Genomic DNA, 26,339 nt, shown 5'->3' with positions numbered 1-26,339 from the left:
TTATTTTATTTATAATAGCCTTGCCTATTATAGTTATACATCTATTTTTTAAATTTTAGAAATAAAATTATTATTTTTATATTTTAAATTATTTTTTAATTAAAAATTTTGAGGTTAGAATCGGAACCAAAATAGTCCGAATCAGAACCAAAACCGATGGTTCTGATTTCTAATTTCGAGAAATCAAAACCGATGATTCCGGAATCACGAATCGATTTGGTCAGAGCTGTCCCATTGGAATATATATCGATGCTTGGCTTCCTTAAATTGGCATCCACTATTAAAACTTTCTATTATAGAAGTTGGTCCGATACAATTTTTCGTGGAACAGAGTCTCCTTCCTGGTCGTGATTTTGACCTCAATATGGGATATTGGTGCCATTACAGTTAACAATAATATCACAATTTTAACTCATTAACTAATTAACAATTTTAACTAATTTTAACATGACTAATGTTTAATTCGTTTCTAGTGAAGAAACGAATAGGATATCGAACTAATAAAACCAACAGGCCCTATTTCTTCGCTTTTCTCGAGTCTAATCAATGCCATCGTGTGTATCCGTTTTTGTCTTATATATCAACGATAAAAAATTCTCATGTGTCGTTGAGAGTCGAATAAAACAGAGCAAAGACAAAATGTGCAGCAACAAAATTATCTCCAGATAGCAATATACGACTAATGAGATTTCTGATTGATGTAGGTGAAGATTATATAAGAAAGAATATGTTTTTCATTGATTTTCCATATTTTGATGTTGAAGTATACTGACCATCATAAAGATGCTACTCTGGTGTAGATAAAAAAAAAAGCAACCAATATCAGTGAGTGACATATCATAGTAATCGTCATTTTTATATCTATCAAACTAGTATTTAACTAATAAGTATTTCATAAGAAGCATCATCATAACTGTCATTAACACTACAAATTCAAACGAGAGAAATTAACCTGAGCCATTAAGCCAATAAGTTGTATACATATATCAGATAACATATACGACCATTTATAAGATATAATCATGTCAGTGACAATACAAGTCCTTAACAATCCTCATAGTTATTTGGCTACATAACGTTCCCACATGAGAACTACACGACATTATGACCGGCGCATAAGATGCTTTAGGTTACATTGCCTATACAAACAAATATAAATACCAGTACAATACACACTCACCGTGGGTTATAATGTGACCACATGAATTCTTTTTCTAAGCTATAATTCCTGGATGTCCCTTCGGTTGCTTGGTCAACTGAATCAGAGAAAGTATAAGATGAATCGCTCAACAGGCACTCAGTTTCTTCATTACCTTCTGCAATATGACGTCCTCCATTCTTTCGAATCCTGCTTAGGCTTTGTAGTTTATACTCCACTTCTTTCATCGTAGGCCTTTCGCTTCCTTTAAATTTCAAGCATGTTGCTACTAGTTGAATAACTTCCACAAGTTCTTGTTTAGTCCCTTCTTTCATAACACGATCTTCCACGAGATCAAAATAGCGCTTCTCTTGTAGTGCTTGGAGAAAATACATTGACAGGTTCTGTTTATTCTCATGTTCGATGGAGAAAATAGGTTTCTTTCTTGTCAAAAGCTCTAGAAGAATGACCCCAAAGCTATAAATATCGCTCTTTTCTGTCAATTGACTTGTTTGATAATACTCTGGATCCAAGTATCCAAAGGTCCCTTGAATACCGGTGACTATATGAGTTTGATCAAGTGGAATAAATCTTGAAGCTCCAAAATCTGATACTTTTGCTGTGAAGTGATCATCCAAGAGAATATTCGATGACTTAACATCTCTGTGTAAAATAGATATCGAAGCGGCTGAGTGCAAATAAGCAAGTGCTCCTGCGGTTTCTGCAGCGATCCTCAGACGAGCTTCCCATGACAATGCAGAACTACCATCTGAAGTATGGAGATGGTCCGAAAGAGCTCCGTTTGAGATGAATTCATAGATCAATAAGGGCACTTCGGTCTCCAAGCAGCATCCAAAAAGCTTTACCACGTTTCTGTGATTAATTTGAGAAAGAATTGCAACCTCATTGACGAATTGATCTATCTCGCTCTTCTTCACAATCTTTGACTTCTTTATGGCGACTACGCGTTGATCCGACAGAATCCCTTTGTAAACTGTTCCGTGTCCTCCACGACCGAGCACTCGAGTTTCATCAAAATTATTGGTTGCCTTTTCTATCTCTTCAAGAGGAAATATCTTTGTTCTCTCAGCAACATCTTCACGGGAAGAGATGAGTTGTTGTAGCAGTAAACCGTGATTCTGACGGAAGTGTTTTTTTTCTTATTCTCTTTTGTTTTCTTTTCTTCCATTTCCTCCATAGGATGATCAAACTCGTACTCAACAGCAACAGGCCCACGCCATTACTTACGCCGATGATGACACCTGCACGTTAACACTCAAGTTTTAGCTTTCCCTGACTCTTGGTTAGCTTTGTCGACGGCATTTAACCTCTACTGTGTGAATTGGTATCCAGGACTTACCCATTACAAGAGTATGCTTTTTGCCAGGGATACAGGCTTTTTGAGTAGGATCACCGGACGACCCAGGTGGGCACGTGCAACTATAACTGCCGTTCGTGTTGATACAAGTTCCATAGCAAACATATTTTTGGGGATTGCGACACTCATCAATATCTGACAATTCATCAAAAAGAAAGTTAGTAGCTATATCTCACGTTAAACTCAGAACTCGATCTTTTAAATGATAATTACCATGCACACAGTTTACATAATTTATTTTTCTGAGCTGAACACTGACGATTAAATATTAGTTTTTGACGTCATTTGACAAAATTATTTTTGCGATGAAATGGTACTCTTTGGTAATTAACGTTACTGTTTATAGAAGGAAAAATATTGTAATCATTTCAAGAGTAATTTCTCCCCCATAGAAGAACAAGGAGTGTAAATTTGATAGGTTCTGGACGATAAAATTGTCCTATAAAAAAATATGTAAGTAGTCATGTACTAAGTCGGCACCATCTTACACGTAATAAATTCGATTTCGTTATTCGGATATGAAGTTAAGGTAACTGAAGATATCGGTATGCACAATTCTCGAGAAGGATTCTTAGGAAATCATGCAAATAAATAACATGCATAAATGAGAAACAAGGAAAACTTTTGAATGGATAATTGGACAAATAAGATAAAAAACGAAGTCTCTGAATGTGAAAGTATTCAGCGTCTATTTCGTGGCTAGCCTTTTTTTTTTTTTTTTGGCTTTTAACAGTGTGTAGATTTTAATTACATGACTAATTTTCAACATTTAAGAGAGAGATAAAGGAATCAAGTACCTGTACATCCATTACGTAGGTATGGATTTCCTTCGTAACCTTTGGAGCAAGTACAACGGTACCCCCAGAAATCTTGACCATCGCTTGTTGTGGTGTTAATGTCCAAACATGAGCTATGTTCATCGACACATGCAAACCTGGTCCTATTGCTTTGAGCATCCTTGCAACGCTGATAATCAATGACCCAACTAACAATAGGCGGCTCGTCAACGTAGTTGAAAGGTGTCGTTTCAAAGGTAAAACTGTAGGACTCAGTGTGTTCATACTCAATTTCTATTTGCCCTTTCTCCAACGATATACTGTGTACTCTGTAATACTCTTGGAATAGGAGAGTGGGAGGACTTGATGTGTCGTTACATGTTAAAGCAAATGCCTCATCTCTGTAACACCCTTTCTTTAGCCCGAATGGAAAAGGAATGTCAACAGTCCCACATTTTGATGGACAATCATTCACTGGATATAGAGTAAAATTTGTATCTGTTGACATGATCAAGCAGGTCAGCAACGGAAGTTGTCATAAGCTTACCATATTTTTCTCTTATGGATGGCCAAAAGGAGCTTTGCGATTGACTTATATGTAAAAACTAAGAATTGTAAGCCAAGCATTGAGAATAAGTGAGTAGTGATCATAAAATCCGGAAGGCGTAGGATTGTAGATAAGGCGGCGAGACTTTCTCCTGTGTTATTGTGGGGATGAATAAGGCAAATGGCCTAGGTATCTAATGCATATTGCACCATTTAATTATCTAATGAGCATGCGACTCAAGCCGTTACATGATTTAGACTCTTCTACTATGTAAGAGTCTTATTTAATAGTGAGATGGATGTCTACACAAGTAAACATCTCTTTTACCAGTTTGACTGTCAAAAAAAGAAACCATTATCAGGCATAACAGAGAACCACGAAGAATATTTAAACTTATCATGCGTGTACTATATTTAATCACTTCTATTGCAAATCTTGTTTTTCAAATTGAACTCACACAAAGAGAGATAGGGAGGAATATTACCTTGACAGCCATTTGGTAGGTATGGATTGCCTTGATAATTAAACGAGCATCGACATAAGTACCCAAAATTATAATCAGTGTAGTTATAATAATTAGTGACGTCATAGCAATCACTATTGAGGCTAAGGCAAGCGTAAGTCGCCGTATTCTTACGAGCCTCTTCACAAGTAGGATAGTCTTGGATGTACCACGATAGAGCAGCCTCCACTTCCGTGCTCCTTCCCTTCACTATTTCGTTGAGATCATCTTTCGTAACATTTCTTTGATCATATAAAAAGACTTTGATGCTCGATGCATTAAACAATTGGGTGTGAAATCGAGTTAATTGAATCCTCAGTAGAGTACTATTCCAACCAAAGAGGTCAAGTGTGCAGTTTCTATTTCCACCAGAAGTGCAAATAGTTAGGCAAGTATCAAGAGTCCTATTAGTAGCGGTATCCACTAGATAGGCAATGGCGTTACAACCAGACACATAAAATCTATTATATGCATAACCACCTCTTCCCATATAACGTCGTTCTAAGTCCAGTGATTTGAAAGTGTAAGGCCAATTCTCAACATCAATGAACGGAATATTAATAGATTCCACATCCACATCCATGGTGACAATGGGTGTTTTGACGTGCACAATTCCAGTATCCAAATTGATGTTCGTGACCTCCATTTTTCCATCACCCAAGAAAAGCCTCGGAGGTTTGGTGGTGTTGTACGTGCAAGTAAGATTAAAGCCCGGACGATAACAACCATTGCCTATCCCGAAAGGGTACTCGATGCTGATATTACCGCATCTTTTTGTGCAATTGGAAGGTAAAGTGAAAGGTTCCTTTGTCGATGCGCTTTCTACATTTGTTAAACCCATTGAACTCAATGTCAGAAGTAGCAGCAACAGTTCCACCCACCCCATCCTCTCTCTCTCTCTCTCTCTCTCTCTCTCTCTATAACGTTTCCCTCTTCCAGCTGCCTCAGTCCTGTTCGATAAAGCGGGATTCCTGCAGGTCAGAGAGTAACTTGAATCGGCGACATGGGCAAGGCATAAAACACTCTACGGTAATACCAAAAACGCAGCTACAGGAGAAGCTATATATGATAATTAACAGTAGCAAAATTCCCAATCATGATACTACTGAGGTTGTAGCTATAGCCCAAGATATGGAGGATCTGTAGCACAAGAATCGAAATTATATGATCATATACATCCGTTTTGCATCGATGTTACTAAGGAAAACGAAGAAGCGCAACAAAGAAATTAAATGTAAAGCTTGTGAAGAAGACCGGAGTAATGGGAGAGCAAATTCCACTCACCTTCGCGTCTCTGGTTGTTGCTCTATCATGAAGGACACCTGCAATAGGGAGTTAGGTCGTTGATATAGATGATGTGCTCGAAACAATTGCTGGAGTTATAACTAACCACGCTTGCAGATGGAGATGGCAAGCCAATCAACAAAGTTGACTAGACTTTTAGTGGGTACTGCTTACCTCTTTGAACTCGTCAGAGCTGTTCCATCGGCCACCAGTTATGATGCAATGCATCTTTTTTTCTCCAAACGACTACGTTGGTCGGAATCATTGCCACTTCCAAAGGCTCGGGAAATCTAATTCCATTGTCCATCGTACAAAGACAATATCCGGGTCGATCTCAATGCTACGGTGAAAAAGAAAATAAAATGAACAACCCAATACTGCATGCAAATATGTCTACTTCGAATTATATGTATGGTTGCTGAACAGCTATACTGACTAAGTGTTGCGTAATCTAAACGTGTACATTATGACCATTATCGAATTGTTAATCACGCATAAACAACTGACTTTAGAAGGCTTCTGGGTATCGACCTGAGCTTGTGCTTGACTCAAAGTCAACAACACCCTTATAAGCCATAAATCTGGTTCAATGAGAAGCCGGTCTTCCTTCGTTGGTGGCACGGACGAAGTATTGGTGTAAAACCGGCCTTGTCGTGGTCATATGGCCTCACCTTTTACACTATGTGATTGAGACAAACGAAGTTTGATGAATCGCTTGCATATCTTTCAACGATAAAGTGAATACAACCCATCATCGACGCCAATAGCTTGATTGGGATAGATTGAGAAAAACCCACCTGGAAATTAAACCATTCACACTGCGTTTCTCACCTGATAAGATGGCGGATGACATCCGATTGCTGCCTCCTATGATCTTTCAAAAGAACAATCGGTTCTTTATTCGGTTTCAAGTTTGCCTTCGGATTCACATCCAACAGGCATTTGTGAATTCCAGGAAAATAGAACAGAATATTTATCTAATAACATTAGAAACAACGTGCAACAATACCTACATTGGAATGCGAATTAATAGGTGGAACGAGAATGGAGCATGATTTCATGATGACAGGGTGAGAATCAATTCAAGTTATCATGGCACCTGCTTCACAACCATTCCCTCTTTAGAGTTTGTATATGGTGGTAACATATATAAGGATAAAAACAAGGAGAAAAGTCTCCATTCTTCCAAATATTATAATTGATTTCTTAATTTTGTCTGACATGCCAGTTCAAACAGGAGAAAGATTAATGCCATGACTATCACATCTCCAAAACAACAATGGACTTTGACTTCCAAGTCTTTGCACTAAATCCTACGGTAGAATATGTTGTGATGTTAACTTGCGTTATCTGTTATCTGTCCTCCCTTGGAAACAATTTCTTGTGCTTGTGGAAATTTCAAGTAGGACGCAAAACATGCTTTTTGACTTAAGAACTTGAGTTGAGCCCTAAGATAGATGGAACTTACCAATATTTATTAGTAATTTGCAAGCACAACGCCTTGGATAATTTAGGAAAAAACTTTAAATCAATTTTAGAGTAAAATAATAAAACGACATAAGTAAAATTAAAATTTTAAAATATATATATTTTTTTCCGAAGACCCAATCCTTCTTGTTTAAGTAATATCTAACAAACACTTAAAAAGGTTACATGGGAAAAAAGGGGAATAAAAATATAAATATTGTCTTCGAGTATTTGTTTCAGAGCAATAATTAGAACTACAATACTGAACAGACTTGACTAGAATTGTAGAGGGTATTGCTATCTGTTTGGACTTGTGGAAGCTGTTCCATCGGGCACGAACAACGATATGATACGTTTCTCCATGCTGAAAAATCAAGTCTTTGTGGTGTATCCTTCACAACTAGTAGCAAAAATTGGTATTTGACTCATATACTAAACGAGGGTCATTTCAAAGTATTAATCGGATAGTGCAGCATGGTTGAAGTTATTGTTGGCTTATCAAGTAATATCTTTATTATTGAAGTTAAATGTGAATTTTCAGCTAGTCTATACGTTCACATTTTTTCTCTCATTAGTTACGCTTGTAGCCATCTAAAGCATCCATATACAAGTGAGATACCATATTTGGATTTTCCTTTGGTTGCCATTATCTTTTCATTTGACGAGAAACTCGGAAATTTTCATGTCAATCATTCTCGTCTCTATCTTCTTGTATGAATATTCTTCAAATTTAGACAGGGAACAACTAGTCAAGTCATCAATAAGGTAATATAGCATGACTGTAATCTAAAAACTTATATTATTTAGTTTACGAACCAATATTGATAGCAAGATTAATCCTGAACTACTCATTTCTTAATTTATTTTAGATATAAAATTGAGTTTATTTTCTCTTTGTGTATTAAAATAGGTTCATAATCAAAATACCAACTTAATATCCAAATGAAAATATCAACCAGTACAGCAAAACAATAGAGAAAAATCAATCACACAGTGAGACCAAATCTTTTTAACGTGAAAAACCCAACGTGGAAAAAACCACGGGACCGTAGTCCACCTCAAACTTCCACTATCATGACAGGTTTATAATAGGTTTCTCTAGAATAACTAGAGGATCATAATAACATCAAGATCATAAATCTTAGTTTAAGAATAGCATATCTTTATCACGTAGGATGGATCTAGAATTCTAAGTCTCACAAAGTAGATATCGCAGGAAAGTACCTTAGAGAAGGTAAACTGTAGATCAACACCGTTAGAATTATAGAGTTTGCTACAAGGATTCTCCACATAAAATTTGGATCGAAATTGACAACGTTTGGCCACTGATTGTCAAGTAAAAAACTCATAAACCTAATCTTTCTCTCTCCTCTTTCCTCTTCACGTCACCGTACGTCACTGTGCTCTGTCAAGTTTGTCCCATATGTAGAAGTTTGTCTGTGACAATAAGTCGGGTAATATCATGATTGTAATATAGAAAACTTATTTAATTTATGGACCAATATTGATAGCAGGACTAATTCTAAACTGTTCATTTCTTAATTCATTTTAGATATGAAATTACTTTCTAAAAAAATCTCACTGCTAGTGACAAAAATTGGGACTTAACCTATAAACTAACAGCTAAACAATGATCATTTCAACGTTTTGATGGAATCTGATGTTGCAGTTACGTATAGTTGAAGTTATTATTGGATTGTCAAGTAATATCTTTATCTTTGAAGTATATATATATATATATATATATATATATATATATATATATATATATATATATATATATATATATATATATTCTTGGATAAATGTGGATTTTCAGGTAGTTTATACTTTTCATATTTTCTCTTATTAGTCGATGCTTAGTGGTCCATCTACGAGTGAGACATTATGTTTGGATTTTTCTTTAGGTTGTTGTTCTCTGCTTGTTGTTTAAAGAGGAACTGTCCCGACTTTCACATAACTCACTCGTTCTCCCTCCTATCTGTCATGAAAAAAAGTAACTCTGAGAAATATGACAGGTAAGGTTGATACAAAGATACTAACCTAATATTTTCTTTTTTAAAGTTTTTTTATTTTATCCAAGCTAATATCTGCCTCTTATAAATTAATCCTCGATCTTTCAGCATGTCCGTTTGTCTTGAATCAACCTAAGAAGATACTAACCTATTAACTTCTTTATATCTGAACTATTAACTCAAGGTGCTTAAGCATAATTTATCAGTAATATTTCTATCACACAAATTTTTTACACTTTCTTGTTAGCTGATACTATCTTTATATTCAAGTTTGCATTAATATAGATTTAAAGGCTTGAGAAATCAAACTTTACTTACCTTCTTACGAAAAACTATATATGAGTTAATCTCATTGCTACGGTGAAAAAGAAAACAATGAATGAATAACCCATTATTACTAGAGATAGATTGTTAGTTATAGTTATATATGTATGGGTGTTGAACGACTAAACCGTGTCATATACTTTACGCATAATATGTGAAGATAGAACGGTAAAAATATATGATAAAGATCATTAAGTTAGAAACTAAGGGAGTGCTGAAGTACTCAATAATAGTGTTAAATGTTTAAAACAATAACTACAAGGCAAGGCTAGAGAAAGGAAATAATGATTGGCTTCTCTTAATTGACCATCACTTTCCACAATGAGGATAATCACAAATAATTCATTTGATATAGAAAGTGATATATTAAAATGGATCCTGACTCTGTAGGCCTCTCCCTTTCTTGACAACCTCCTGAACTAGAAAGGAAAGGAAAGAGCACGATGTTAAATTGATATGAGTGGCTTAGAAATTCCAATTGATGTTAACGTAATAATTCAAATCTTAGAAAGTCAACAAGGCAATCAGTTTAAGCCCGCCTCATTAGATCATTAGTCGTCGATGCAGCACAACGAGTCTATCTAGCGTGAACATCACGTTCACGCTCCAGAAGGTGTGGCCTTTGTGCATCCACCCGTCCGCATTTGTGCCACGGGAGCTCGTGCTTGAATCAAGTAGTCCAACACTAAGCTACATCTTTGGATAGAAGAGATAGAGACTCACCTTTCGTTCTACAAGTGGCCTTCTCCTGCTACTTACGTTACATCATGTAGACAAATCAATCACCGTGGGTCACCTTATGCGAAATGAAAATAAAAAGATCAATGGACTGACTTCCACCACGTCTTTGCATTGCTCCCTAATATGGTACGTATTGATAAAACAAACAAACATATGATGTGCATATGGTGTGGTACATACAAAGGCTATACTGAACGAAAATTGACTTAATACAAGCTCATCACCAGCGATTTCAATAGAACACAGATTAACCTACCAAATTTTTGTCGCAAAATTGTTCTCACTCTATGTGGGTATCACATGAACTTTGAAATGTATTTGGAATAAAAATTTAAAACACAACATTATCCAAAACCGCATTACATTATATGGTTAAACCCAAATCTAATACACTGCAACATTATATAGGCATGAGTGGAGATCAAATGGTCAACAAAACATGAATATTTTTCGAATTCAAATTCACCTTGGGTAATCGTGTGACCACAAGAGTTCCTTCTCCAAGCTATAATTCATGGATGTGTATCCATGAATTATATAAATTATGTGTCTCCAAGCTATAATTTGAGAAAGAATTACAATCTTATTTTTGAATTGATTTATCTCATTCTCCTTCTTAATTTTTTATTTCTTATGGCAACTGCACCTTTATCCGGTAGAATTCATTTCCAACTTTTCCATGTCCTCCACCATCGAGTATTCGATTCTCATAAAAATTGTTAATTGATTTTATCTTCTACAGAAAATATTTTTGTTCTCTGTGCAATATTTTCATTGGAATAGATTAACTGTTGTAGTGGTAATCCATAATTTTGACGGACGTACTTTACCCGTATTTTCTTTTATTTCTTTCCTTCCATTTCTTTCTTAGAACCACAAAAACCTACACATAATCAAGTTTTAGCTTCATATAACTTCCCGTTTGTGTTTCATAGCTTTGTCAATGACGTTTAGTTTCTCTTTTATTTCTTTTGTTTTTTTTGTTTTCCATTTCAATTACTCAATCATACAGTTCCACGTACCTAACAAAAGAGTCTGCTTTTTGTCAGGGATGCACAGTCCATGTTTAGGACCACCGTATGTCCGCGGTTTACATGCGCACGCAATTGTAGCTACCGTTCGTATCAGCACAAATCCCATGCCAAACATATTTCTAATGAAATCTAACGGACCATCAAAAGACAGAAAGTAATGTCTAACGTCAGGATTTAACTTTTTGAATCCAATTTTTAGGGAAGATACTGTTCATAGCCTCTTTTTTTTCAATCCAATTTTTAGGGAAGATATTTACATCAATAATTTAGAATTATAAAAAGATTATAAAATAGTAAAAATAGATTAAAAAGTAATATCTTCTCCTTAAAAGGAAGAATATTATTTGAACCTCTTTTTGTTATTTGTAATTCTATTTAAAAGTTTCAAATATTTTTATACTATCTATAAACAAAAATAAATATTCTCTTCCGCTTCCTCTTCTTGTTCTTTCTCTATATCATTTTTTTTTTTCTAAAGGGATGACATTCAAGGGGCGATAAGTGGGGTCGAACAATATCAAGCGACATCAATAGAATGAAATAAAGGGTTTTTGGAGAATAAAAAATATAAATACTACCAAAACCATAAATAGTAAAATAATATTTTATTATTTTTAAAAATTATCAATAATAAAAAGGACTTTAAATAGTAAACTTTATCTTTTAATATGCTCGTCAAAACTACAAAATCTTAACTCAAAGCAAAGAAAACTACATCCCGTTGCTACCCTCGGATTCACATCCAACAGGGATTCCTGAATTCCAAGAAAAAAAGAACAGAACCTGTTATCTATTAACGTTAGGAAAGACGTGTGACCATACATACCTATAATGGAATGCGAACTAAAGGGTGGAATGAGAATGGAGCATGATCTGACCATTCAAACGAGAGAAAGATTAAGCAAACGCGCAATACACATGATCTGATGCACGTAAAGCATAACCATTTATCGGGCATAGTTTAACTTGCCAGTGGAAGTACAAGTCAATAACAATCCTGGAATTATTTGGAACCATATTCTGCAACATCATACAACCCACATGAGGGTTTCGTGAGATCCTTGACCCCAAATATTATACACACAATATATACTAGGCACAAGAGAAAGAGAGTTCAAGTGGTCAATATAAATGTGAATACTAGTAGAATCCGAACATCACCCACATGAGGGTTGATAAGGGAAAAAATGGCAACGCGCCACGTCAGCCACGCCAGGTGGACGCACTGCCCGAGGAGGCAAGCATTAATGCCGACTCGACGTGCGCCGACGTCACCAGCCCTCAGCCAACCACCTCGGCATTTGACCCCGTGCGCTCGGCCGAGGCACAGGAGCACATCGACTGAGGCTCGCCCATACCCTGCGGCAGCCCGGTTCTCCACGCAACCCCAGTGGCGATGTCAGACGCCACGTGAGGTATTGTCCTGCCCCTGCGAGCGGGCACGTCAGGTAACATCAAAACTCATCTATAAATATCCCAGAGTTCTAAACGAACTAGGGGAGAAAAGCACAACACACTTGGAGGAACTTCTACTTCTCTTCCTCCAAAACCCTCTCCACATCATCGCTAACTTGATCGTCGGAGGGGTTGGGCCGAGCTTCCGACCCGACCTAGGAACGAAGATGGTGTCACCTCTTCCCGGCACTGCGGTGGAGCTTCCTCCTGACCCGAACCACCGACCTGCCGACCCAAATGACTGATCCCGAACCATAGTGCTCGGCCGCCAGGAGACCCCGAGGGACGTTGCCCGAGATCCCCGACATCCGGAGCCCCGAACTGAACTGCGTCGGCCCCGAGGCCACGGCTTAAACAGATGCCCTTCGCATCATTTTGGCACTAGAAGGAGGGCCCGGAATGACGGTAAGTTAGCCTTCTCTTGGGTTGCTCCACTACAGCTGACCTGCACCAGCAGCAGCGACTTCTGGGGCTGGTCTCAGCTCCTCGACCCCACGCGCGCGGCCAACCCGCCCGCGTCGGCCCCACGTGCGCGGCCAGCCCATGCGCCTGGACCCCTCGGTCCCACGCGCGCGGCCAACCCGTCGCCCGCGTCGACCCCCCGCGCACGACCAGCCAGCGCAGCTTGCTGCCTCGGCCCCATGCGCGGCCAGCCCGCGTCAGCTCCTCGGCTAACGGCGCAACCTGCTGCCTAGGTCCCATGCGCGGCCAGCCCGCACTAGCAGCCCGGCTGATGGTGCAGCCCGCTGCCTCGACTCCTCGGCCCCGTGCGCAGCCAACACGCTGCCTCGGCCCCTCGACCCCATGCACTGGCAACATGCTGCCTCGACCCCATGCGCGGTCGCCCGCCTCAACTGCTCGGCTGATGACGCAGCCTGCTGCCTCGGCCCCATGCGCGGTCTGCCCGCCTGCGTCGTGCCACTCGGTCGCATGGCCCTCGCGACCACGCCTGCGCGGTCAGCCCGACGCACGTCGTGCTACTCGGCCGCATGACCCTTGCGACCACGCCTGCGCGGTCTGCCCGCCTGCGTCGTGATCCTCGGCCGCATAATGCCTGAGACCACCCTGCGCGGCCAGCCCGCCTGCGCCGTGTTCCTTGGCCCCATGTTCCCGAGACAGACCTGCACGGCCTGCCCGCCTGCGTCGTGTTCCTTGGCCCTATGTTCCCGAGACACATCGGCGCGGTCGGCCCTCCTACGCCGAACCCCTCGTCCACACGCTGCCGAGCTCCCCTCAGAGCGTCCTGCCCGCCTGAGTTGTCTCTCGGCCCGAGCCTACCTCCTCGGCTTGCATGTTCCCGAGACAGACCTGCGTGGCCTGCCCGTCTGCGTCGTGTTCTTTGGCCCCATGTTCCCGAGACGCGCTTGCGCGGTCGGCCCTTCTGCGTCGAACCCCTCGGTCACACTCTGCCGAGCTCCCCTCAGAGCGGCTTGCCCCTCTGAGCGGTGTCACTCGGCCGCAGCATGCTTGCGCCGGGCTTCTTGGCCCTTCACCGTCGAGTTCACCTCAGCGCGGCCTCCTCGTGTGAGTTGTCTCTCGGCCGGAGCCTACCTCCTCAGCCTGCGTCGTGCCACTCGGCCGCATGGCCCTCGCGACCACACTTGCGTGGTCAGCCCACCTGCGTCGTGCTACTCGGCCGCATGGCCCTCGCGACCACACTTGCGCGGTCAGCCCGCCTGCGTCGTGCTACTCGGCCACATGGCCCTCGCGACCACACCTGCGCGATTAGCCCGCCTGCGTCGTGCTACTCGGCCGCATGGCCCTCGCGACCATGCCTGCGCGGTCTGCCTGCTTGCGTCGTGATCCTCGGCCGCATAATGCCCGAGACCACCCTGCGCGGCCAGCCCGCCTGCGTCGTGTTCCTTGGCCCCATGTTCCCGAGACAAACCTACGTGGCCTACTCGCCTACGTCGTGCTCCTTTGTTCCCATGCTCCCGGGACACACCTGCGCGGTTCACCCGCCTGCGTTGTGCTCCTCGGCCCACTACTCCCGAGGCACACCTACGCGGTTCACCCGCCTGCCTCGTGCTGCTCGGCCCTCCGGCTCCCGGGACACACCTGCGCGGTTCATCCACCTGTGTCGTGCTCCTCGGCCCCCTGCTCCCGAGGCACGCCTGCGCGGTTCACCTGCCTGCGTCGTGCTCCTCGGCCCTACGGCTCCCGGGACACACCTGCGCGGTTCACCCACCTGCGTCGTGCTCCTCGGCCCCCTGCTCCCGAGGCACACCTGCGCGGTTCACCCGCCTGCGTCGTGCTCCTCGGCCCCCTGCTCCTGAGGCACACCTGCGCGGCCAGCCCGCCCGCATCGTGCTCCTCGGCTCGTCAGCTCTACGCCACCTGGGACACACCTGCGTGGCTAGCCCGCCTACGTCATGCTCCTCACCCCCGCGGCCCCGTTCTCCCCGAAACTGCGTCCGCACGGCCAGCCTACCTGAAGACAGAAGCCATGCATCAGACTCCCCTTGCGTGACAACCGACGCATAGCTCCTTTCGGGGGGGGGGGGGGGAATATGATAAGGGAAAAAATGGCAACGCGCCATGCCAGCCACGCCAAGTGGACGCACTGCCCGAGGAGGCAAGCATTAATGCCGACTCGACGTGCGCCGACGTCACCAGCCCTCAGCCAACCACCTCGGCATTTGACCCCGTGCGCTCGGCCGAGGCACAGGAGCACATCGATCGAGGCTCGCCCATACCCTGCGGCAGCCCGGTTCTCCACGCAACCCCAGTGGCGATGTCAGACGCCTCGTGAGGTATTGTCCTGCCCCTGTAAGCGGGCACGTCAGGTAACTTGGAGGAACTTCTACTTCTCTTCCTCCAAAACCCTCTCCACATCATCGCTAACTTGATCGTCGAAGGGGTCGGGCCGAGCTTCCGACCCGACCTACGTGCAGGAACGAAGACGGTGTCACCTCTTCCCGACGCTGCGGCGGAGCTTCCTCCCGACCCGAACCGCCGACCTGCCGACCCGAACGACCGATCCCGAACCACAGTGCTCGGCCGCCAGGAGACCCCGAGGGACGTCGCCCGAGATCCCCGACATCCGGACCCCCGAACCGAGCCGCGTCGGCCCCGAGGCCACGGCTTAAACAGATGCCCTCTGCATCAAGGGTTATTTGGCGACTACATGAATTCCTTCTCTAAGTTATAATTTCTAGATGTCTCTTAAATTGCTTGGTCAGTTGAATTAGAGAAAACATAAGATCAATCGCTTAGCTGATACTTGGTTTCTTCGTCACCATCTACAATATTATATGCTCCTCTATTTTTAATTTTTCTCAGGTTTTGTAAATTGTACTCGTAGGTCTTTCAATTCTTTTTAACCTCAACCACATTTCTATCATCTTGATGATTTCCATAAAATCTTGTTTAGACCATTTATTTCATGATAAGATCTTTTATGAGTTCGTACAAGTGTCTCTATCTCATTACCCGAAGAAAATACATTGATAGACTCCGTTTATTCTATGGAAAGGATAGGTTTTTTCCTGTTAAAAGTGCTAAGAGAATGACTCTAAAACTATAAACATCGCTCTTCTCAGTTTATTGATTAGTATGATAATACTCTGGATCTAGGTATCCAAAGGTACCTTGTGTAGCATTGATTATATGAGTTTGACCAAGCGGAATATATCTTAAGACTCCAAAATCTGATATTTCTGTCATAAAATGATCATCCAGAAAAATGTTTGACGACTTAACATCTCCGTCTAAAATAGATTTGGAAACAGCTGAGTGCAAATAGGCAAGTGCTGTATAGTGATGTTGTTTAGTAAAAGTAAGAAGCGCAGCAAAGAAATTTAATGTCAAACTTGTGAAGAAGACAGGAGCAATGGGAGAGCAAATTCCACTCACCTTCGCGTCTCTGGCTGTTGCTCTGGCTTGAAGAACGCCTGCAGAGGTGTACACAGAGAGAGAGATTGTTGATGTATGGGACCTGCAGCAGCTGTGATGGAGGAGCGAGAGACTTGTCCTATGTACACTCGTAACATGAACTTCATGTTGGTCGGAGCATGTCCGGGTTCTGTTACTGTTCTAATCAAAATCGAATTAAGTTGGAATTAAAATTGAATCGGAATCGTGGTTCGGTTTTAATTTTTTATTTACAAAATTAAAACCGATGATTTTGATTCCAAACTGATGATTTCGATTTTAAACTGTTGAATTTTTTTTAAAAATAATTATATAATATATATAGTATAGTGACTAAAATGTTAAATTTAAATCAATGAATGTGGGTTTGAGTCTTGAGAGTGGTTTTATGTTTGATTAAAGATTTTTTTTCGAAGAGTTATTTAGTTTGATTAAAAATTTTATATATTTTTTTATATCAGCCTTGCCTATTATAGTTATACATCTATTTTTAAATTTTAAAAAATTATGATTTTTTATATTTAAAAATATTTTTTAAAATCGGAATCGAAATCATCAAAATCGGAACCAAAACCGATGGTTTCGATTCTTGATTTTGAGAACTCAACATTTCATAAGTATCATCATCATAACTGTCATTAACACTATAGATTCAAGAAAGGGAAGATTAACATGGGCCATTAAGCAAACAAGTTGTATACATATTATGATCAGATATATAATAAGATACAAGCATACCAATGGCAATACCAGTCCTTAACAATCTTGGGAGTTATTTGGAATCAAAATTTGCTACATAACGTTCTCACGTAATCACCACATGACATATAATGACCCACACATAAGATGCGTTAGGTTTATATTGCCAATACACACAAATATAAATATTAGTACAGTACACACTCATCGTGGGTTATAATGTGACCACATGAATTCTTTTTCTAAGCTATAATTCCTGGATGTCCCTTCGGTTGCTTGGTCAACTGAATCGGAGAAAGTATAAGATGAATCACTCAGCAGGCACTCAGTTTCTTCGTTACCTTCTGCAATATGACGTCCTCCATTCTTTCGAATCCTTCTTAGGCTTTGTAGTTTATACTCCACTTCTTTCATTGTAGGCCTTTCGCTTCCTTTAAATTTCAAGCACGTTGCTACTAGTTGAATAACTTCCGCAAGTTCTTGTTTAGTCCCTTCTTTCATAACACGATCTTCCACGAGATCAAAATAGCGCTTCTCTTGTAGTGCTTGGAGAAAATACATTGACAGGTTCTGTTTATTCTCATGTTCGATGGAGAAAATAGGTTTCTTTCCTGTTAAAAGCTCCAGAAGAATGACCCCAAAGCTATAAACATCGCTCTTCTCTGTCAATTGACTTGTTTGATAATACTCTGGATCCAAGTATCCAAAGGTCCCTTGAATACCGGTGACTATATGAGTTTGATCAAGTGGAATAAATCTTGAAGCCCCAAAATCTGATACTTTTGCTGTGAAGTGATCATCCAAGAGAATATTCGATGACTTTACATCTCTATGTAAAATAGATATTGAAGCAGCCGAGTGCAAATAAGCAAGTGCTCCTGCGGTTTCTGCAGCGATCCTCAGACGAGCTTCCCATGACAATGCAGAACTACCATCTGAAGTATGGAGATGGTCCGAAAGAGCTCCGTTTGAGATAAATTCATAGATCAATAAGGGCACTTCGGTCTCCAAGCAGCATCCAAAAAGCTTTACCACGTTTCTATGATTAATTTGAGAAAGAATTGCAACTTCATTGACGAATTGATCTATCTCGCTCTTCTTCACAATCTTTGACTTTTTTATAGCGACTACGCGTTGATCCGACAGAATCCCTTTGAAAACTGTTCCATGTCCTCCACGACCGAGCACTCGAGTTTCATCAAAATTATTAGTTGCCTTTTCTATCTCTTCCAGAGGAAATATCTTTGTTCTATCAGCAACATCTTCACGGGAAGAGATGAGTTGTTGTAGCAGTAAACCATGATTCTGACGGAAGTGTTTTTCTCTTATTCTCTTTTGTTTTCTTCTCTTCCATTTCGTCCTCAGGATGATCAAACTCGTACTCAATAGCAATAGGCCCACGCCATTACTTACGCCGATGATGACACCTGTAAATACCAACCATTGAGTTTTCTATCCTCACATTGCAGCCTGTGTACATTAATTTTGGTGCATGTTTGGTTCTTTATTTATATTTGCTCAATCATATGTATATATACTTTGATTTATATCAGACGTATTAATATTCCTATTGCATCTTTATAAACCAATAAGTTTGGAGGACTTACCTAATAGAACAGTCTGTTTTTTGTCGGGGATGCATGCTCGTTTAGGATCACCAGTTGTCCCTCGTGGACATGTGCAGTTGTAACTGCCGATCGTGTTCTTACAAACCCCATTGCAGACGTATTTGTCGGGGAATTTACACTCATCGATATCTGACAAATCATCAAAAAGAAAAATGGTAGCTATATCTCACGTTTACATAATTTATTTTTTCGGAGGTGCACACTGACGATTAAATATTAGTTTTTGACGTCAATTAACATTTAAGAAAGGGGTAAAGGAATCAGGTACCTGTGCATCCATTACGAACGTATGGATTTCCTTCATAACCTTTGGAGCAATTGCATGCTCGTCTAGGATCGCCAGTTGTCCCTGGTGGACATGTGCAGCTGTAACTGCCGATCGTGTTAGTACAAGTTCCATAGCAAACATATTTTTGGGGAAAGCTACACTCATCAATATCTGTCAATTCATCAAAAATATTAGCAATGCTTGAGAAGGAAATTTTAGAAGATCATTGCAAAAAGTAAAATGAAGTCTGTGTGTATGCATTAAGTAGATGCTGCTTATACGACTAATATTCTTCATATGCAAGAGGGAGGGAAAGAGTTCGAAGTACCTCTACATCCATTACGGAGATATGGATTTCCTTCGTAACCATCGTTACATTCGCAACGATATCCTGAAATTTTCTGACCATGGCTACTAATATTTCTGTCCTTACATGAGCTGTGTTGGTCGACACATGCAAATGTGGTCATGTTCAGCTTAGCATCCTTGCAGGACTGGTCTGTGATTATCCAATTCAAGATGATTAGCTCTTCAAAACTAATGAAAGGTTGATTTTCATATGCGAAGGAAAAGTAGTCATAATCATCTATTCTCTTGACTTCCAATGTCCCTTCCTCCAACGACATATTCATCACTATGTAGGAGTCTTGGAAGAAGAGAGTGGGAGGCTTAATCGTTCTGTTGCATGTTAGAAAAAATGACTGATCTCTGTAACAACCCTTTTCTAACCCAAACGGAAAGGAGATGTTAACATTCCCGCATTTTGTTGTACAGTTCTTTAGCAGAGATGGTGTGAAAGTTGTATCTGTTGAGATGATCAAAATGGTCAACTGTTATATTTAAATACATTTATATATATAAATTATACACAAAGAGATGAGGATGGAACATTACCTTGGCAGTTATTGGGTATGTAGGGATTGCCTTGATAACTTAACGAACACCGACAAATGTATCCAATAGTATAATTTATATGGGTTCCCTCAGGAAAGACATCATAACAATCACTATTGTTGCTACCACAAGCATAAGTCATCATATTCTTCTGAGCCTCTTTACACATAGTGTGGTCGGTCATATACCATGCTAGGGTAGTCACTATCGCTTGTGTTTCCGTCCCGTTTAGTATTCCTTCGATATCCCCAGTAAAATTAATCGGATTATACATAAAGGCCCTAATGGTAGAGGCGTTAAACAAATGGTGCTCTGTCTGATTGAGTCGGGTTAACCGAATCCCCAAGGAAGTCAAATTCTCAGCATTCAAATAATATATGTCAAAACTACAGTATCCTGTATCATGTGGACTTGAACTGTTGGCATAACAGGTAGTCGAGCAAGTTTGAATGGTTTTATTGGTAGCAAGATCAACTAGATCAGCATTAGCGCTGCAACCAGCGACTAAAATCTCGTTATATGCCAATGAAATAGTGAAACTGTCTGTAAAGTTTGCGTCCAAGTTAAAAGAGAAGGGGAAATTTCTCAGATCAATCAATGTGCGGCTGATATATTCCTCATCGACACCCATGGTGACAATTGGAGTTTTCACGTACACGATTCCATTGTCCATATCAATATCAATGACCTCAACGGTGCCATCGCCCAAGAAGAGGCTACGACGAGTAGGAGGATCAGTGGTTTGGTTTATGCAGGTAAGATTAAAACCTGGACGAAAGCAGCCGCTGCCTATACCGAAAGGGTACTCGAAGCTGATGTTACCACAGCTTTTTGGGCAGTTGGGAGGGAGGGGAAAAGTTATGTTTGTGGATGTGTTTTCTTCTCCTGTTGAACCCATTGGTCCCAACGTCAGAAATAGTAAGAGCAGCACCTCTGCTAACCCCATCCCTTCTCTTCCCTCACTCGAACACCAACGTCCAGATGTTACCAACCTGTTAGAAAAAGAGAGTTAGGCTTAGTTAGGAAAGCTTACTTAAGTTGGCTACTTGGACAATACTTATAACACGAACTGGTAACACCACAAAATTAATTAGTGGAAAAGTCGATTTCTGCGACACCAGAGCACTTTCATATCCATCAAATATGGTGGTATTGAAATCTTAGAGATTTTCTGCAGCCCAGGAAAAGCGTCCCCAGCCTGCATATGTATATATTATTAATTTATATCAGTGTCCATTATGTATAATATTTAGCGGTTTGATAGTATAGTGGTGATGACAAGTGTGACCCAGGGCTTTTAGAGGATGAGCAGAGGAACTCTGAAAACACGTGGGATAAAGAACGAGCTTGATGAATTCTAAGCTATCAATAATCCTCGGACACAACTCCATGGCATCTGCGAGGTTAGGGAGGTTCTCTCTAATGGATCAGCCAGGATGGGAAGCAAACGGAGGCAGTGGGAAAGGAAGGGAAGACTTGTATACAGGGGATAAAGCACGGGCACATGTTTCATATTTGACATTAATCTAAGAATACCTTAAGAAGAAAATTGGTTTAATAATATAAGAAATTGCAAGAACAGCCAACGATAGCTCTACTAACCTTCGCATAGCATGAAGCCTAGCAACTCTCTTCACCCCTCTCCTTTCCGCTTTCTGGCTCTTACAGGGACGAAACTGTTGCAGTGCACAGAGGGGTAGATTCTCGATGTAGATAAATAACGCTGGGGCAATAATTAGCATTAGACTGGCGAACGTATTGACTTAGTATGGATTGCTACCTGTTTGGATTTCTCAGAGCTGTTCCATCGGGCATGAACAACGATGTTATACATTTCTCGGTGATATCGTATAAGTTAAATTCCTCGAAAAACAATGATTCCACCGATTTATCTAGCTGAAGTATGTATTATCTAATTTCAATCTGATTGGACCTACTAAAACTTTAGTCAGTATATATTTGCAGTCCACTTCGGGAAAGTGAATCCAGAGTAGTCCATTTGCAGGATGACGTGGTTTTCAGCGAGTCATTTGTATATACTAATGACAGTGCAATACCCGTGGGCCCTAGTGTTTCAGTTTCCTCCAAAGATCTAATCACATGATTTCCTTTAGACTTTGAGTCTAGTTTTTCTCTATGTGTCTGAGCATACACTTTGAATTGTCTAAAGGACTTTGTTGTGGTACGAAGAATATAATAATATAACTCATACTTCTTTATCGATGAAAGTGATTGTAGGATTAATACTAGGAATTGCAAGTCATTAGTTGAGAGAAGAAGACGATTGACATGAGAGATTAGACTTGATGACACAAACTCCTTTTAATATTATAAGAAAAATTACATGTAATAACTTTCTAAGCGACGTAGCCCCACGTGCTAATGACATCACCAGACTTCCAACGTATATATATCAGGTTTTTTTTTTTCTAAAATAAACAATAAACTTATTTAATAGAAAATATAATAGTTACAAAAATCATCTCACCATCAAAGCGAAGGTTAAATGGGAGAGAATTCCCTCGCCAAAAGAATTTATAATGCTTCTTGTATTTTCCTTGGCTATAGGTATCTTAACCTTTGAGATAGCACATGCTATAAGATAAATATGGGTGGCTGCTAAAGACGGTTTGAAACGTGTTTACATCAAGACGGATTTCAATACGAACATCCTCAACCGATATATTTCTTCACCTAGGTTTTGTTGAGTGTGAATTCACACGTACATTTTGTAAGAAAAATAATATTACTAATTGGTTTGCTTTGAGCCACCCAATGTTCTTACGTATACAGACATAATGACTCTATTTCCTCTTGGTAAAGTATAGTTTATTTTCTAAAAATAAAAAGTATTAGAAGAGTACCCTCTTTGTGTTTGTGTCGTGGTGTTGCGAAAACAAGGACACAAAGGAGCGTTCGACCCAACCTCACTCCATCGGACCGCCTCAATAGAGTTGGTTCCTCACTGCCTACTTTTTGCACAATTCTGCTCTGGACAACAATCTCAAATTGGGACAGCGGGCAGGTTTTCTCAAACGTATTTGACTATCCAATTACGTGTGCACTACGAAATCTCCAGAATAAAATTATCACATCTGTCACAGCAGCCCACCTCGATGGGACAATTTTCTTCTTTTTTTTTTGAAGTTTTTTTAATCAACTCAAGCTAAAATATACCTCTTATAAATTAATCCTCAATCTTTCATCATTCATCATGTGCAATTGGCACGAATCGACCTAATAATACTTAAGCATATTTAGCAGTAATATATCTATCACACATAATTTTTTACACATGATACTATCTTTATATTCAATTATGTTAATTTAGATTCAAAGGATTGAGAAATCTAACTTTATTTATCTTCGTACAAAAAACTATCTCACTGTTACGATGAAAAAAAAACAATGAACGAATAATCTATTATTATTGTAAAAGGATTGCTAGCTATAGTTATATGTATGGGTACTGAAGGATTAATCCGTGTCATATACTTTACGTACAGTATATGAAGATGAAACGATAAAACATATGATGAAGATCATCAAGTTATAAATAAAGAAAGTACTGAAGTGCTAAGAATAATAGTGTCAAATGTCTAAAACAATAACTACAAGGCTAGAGAATTGTAATTATTGGTTGGCTCCTCTTAACTGACCATCATTTTTCACAATGAGGATAATCACAGAGTTTTGAAATAATTTGTTTGACATAGAAAATGATATATTAAAATGGATCGACTTCGTTCTTTCTTGGCAACCTCCTGAACTTAAAAGAAAAGTAAAGAGCACGATTCCAATTGATGTTAACGTAATATTTCAATAACTCGTCTCTTAGGAAGTCAACAAGGCACTCAGTTTAAGCCGCCTCATTAGATCATTAGTGGTCAATGCAGCAACACCGTGAACATCACGTTCATGCTACAAAAGGTGTGGCCCTTGTGAATCCACCCGTTTGCATTGGTCCCACTGGAGCTCATGTTTGAATCATGCAGTCCACACTATGCTACAGCGTTGGATTGAAGAGATAGAGACTCACCTTTTGTTCTACAAGTGGTCTTGTCCTGCTACATGCGTTATATCATGTGGAAAAATCAATCACCGTGGGTCACCTTATGTGAAATGAGAATAAAAGATCAATGGGCTGACTTCCACCAAGTCTTTACATCGCTCCCTGATGTGGTACGCAATGATAAAACAAACAAGAACCTGAGCTGTTTGATAAAACAAACGTATAATGTGCATATGATGTGGTACATACAAAGGCTATATATACTGAACGAAAATTGACTTGACACAAGCTCATCACCCGTAATTTCAATAGATTTAAATACCAAATTTCTGTCCCAAAAATGTTCTCATTCTATGTGGCTCTCGCATGAACTTTGAAATGTATTTGGGATGAAAATTTCAAACACAAAATTACCCAAAACAACATTACGTTATATCATTAAACCCAAAGACGATAAACTGCAACATTATATAGGCATAAGTAGAGATCAAATGGTCAATGAATCATGAATATTTACCCAATACAAACTCACCTCAGGTAATTGTGTGACCACAAGAGTTCCTTCTCCAAGCTATAATTCATGGATGTGTACCGTTTACATACACATATTATAATGACATTACTGGTGGGCCCTGTTGCTTCATTTTTCTTCAAAGATCGAATCACATGATCTTCCCAAAACTGAGTATGATTTCTCTCTTGGCAACGTAACGTAAACTTTGAGTTGTTTGAAGGGCTATCTCCTCATTTGAAGAATAGAATGATGTAACTCAAAGTTTCTTTATCGATGAACATGATGGTGGAACTGATACAAGGAACTGTAAGTCATCACTTGAGAAGGAGAGACAATTGATATGGAAGACTAGACTTGGAGGACACAAACTCCTTTATATATATATATAAAGGATTATATGAGATAATTGAAACTGATATTTTATCTAAACATGTTCAAGGCATAAAAGGTTGAGAGCAAGTAACCAATACAAACATAAGTACTAACCGGAAACAAACTCTTCAAGGAATATTGTATTAGTTGTGGAAATTATTGTTGACATGTCACCTAGCATATTCACTTTGGACTAACGTATACTGTTCATATACACACATACAATGTAACGACATTACCGGTGGGCCCTGTTGCTTCATTTTCTCCAAAAATCGAATCACGTGGTCTTCCTAAGACCAAGTCTGGTTTCTCCCTCAATAACATAGCATAAACTACGAGTTGTCTGAATAGCTCTACCCTTGTTTGAAGAATAGAATGATGTCACTCAAGCTTCTTTATCAATGGACATATTGGTGGGACAGATACTAGGAACTACTAAGTCATCACTTGGGAAGGGGAGATGATTGGCAAGCGAGATTAGACTTGGAGGACACAACTCCTTTTGATACTATGATACTATAAGGATAATTGCATGCAACAATATTCTAAGCGAGGTAATCGTGTATATATATATATATATATATATATATATATATATATATGGGGATTACATGAGATAATTGATACTGAGGTTTTTTCTTAACATGTTGAAGGCATAAGAGGTTGCAAGCAAGTAGCCAATATAAACATAAGTAATAAATGGAAACAAACTCATCAAAGAATATTGTATTAGTTGTGGAAATTATTGTTGACATGTTAACTAGCATATTAACATTGGATTACTGGTAGGCCCTATTGCTTTATTTTTCTTCAAAGATCGAATCACGTGATCTTCCTAAGACTAAGTCCGGTTTTTCCCTCAATAACGAAGAATAGAATGATATAACTCAAGCTTTTTTATCGATGAACATGACAGTGTGACTGATACAAGAAACTACAAGTCATCACTTGAGAAGGGGAGACGATTGGTATAGAAGTCTAGACTTGGAAGACAAACTCCTTTTAATATTATAAGGAGAATTACATGCAATAATTTTCTAGGCGAGGTAGGCCCATGTGCCAGTGACATCTTCAAACTTCCAATATATATATATATATATATATATATATATATATATATATATATATATATATATATATATATATATATATAAGGATTACATGAGATAATTGAAACTGAGATTTTATCTAAACATGTTCAAGGCATAAGAGGTTGAGAGCAAGTAGCCAATACAAACATAAGTACTAAATGGAAACAAACTAATCAAACTCACCTTTGATTACCATCCTCATCCTGGATGCAACATCATTTGCCTCATCAACCCTTGAATCCTTCAACGGACCATGCGTCACTCCTTTCACAACCTCAAATGGTCGTGCCAATTTCTAGTCAAGCACTCCTTACAAATCCCCATTGC

General features: G+C 39.9%; 1 protein-coding gene across 1 annotated transcript; it reads right to left on the bottom strand.

Moving 5' to 3' along the window:
- Nucleotides 1-984: 984 nt before the first annotated feature.
- Nucleotides 985-21,724, bottom strand: LOC103975037 (uncharacterized). Its single transcript, XM_065107496.1, is given in 11 exon segments — nt 985-2,295; nt 2,297-2,400; nt 2,499-2,651; nt 3,314-3,790; nt 4,324-5,365; nt 17,441-18,660; nt 18,841-18,990; nt 19,130-19,300; nt 19,458-19,934; nt 20,024-21,015; nt 21,626-21,724. Coding segments are annotated over 11 exon segments (5,913 nt in total). The 5' UTR covers nt 21,634-21,724; the 3' UTR covers nt 985-1,176.
- Nucleotides 21,725-26,339: the final 4,615 nt, after the last annotated feature.

Source organism: Musa acuminata, chromosome BXJ1-2 (genome assembly GCF_036884655.1).
Source record: "Musa acuminata AAA Group cultivar baxijiao chromosome BXJ1-2, Cavendish_Baxijiao_AAA, whole genome shotgun sequence".
In the NCBI taxonomy this organism is placed as follows: domain Eukaryota; kingdom Viridiplantae; phylum Streptophyta; class Magnoliopsida; order Zingiberales; family Musaceae; genus Musa; species Musa acuminata.
This window is presented reverse-complemented; position numbering and strand designations above follow the sequence as displayed.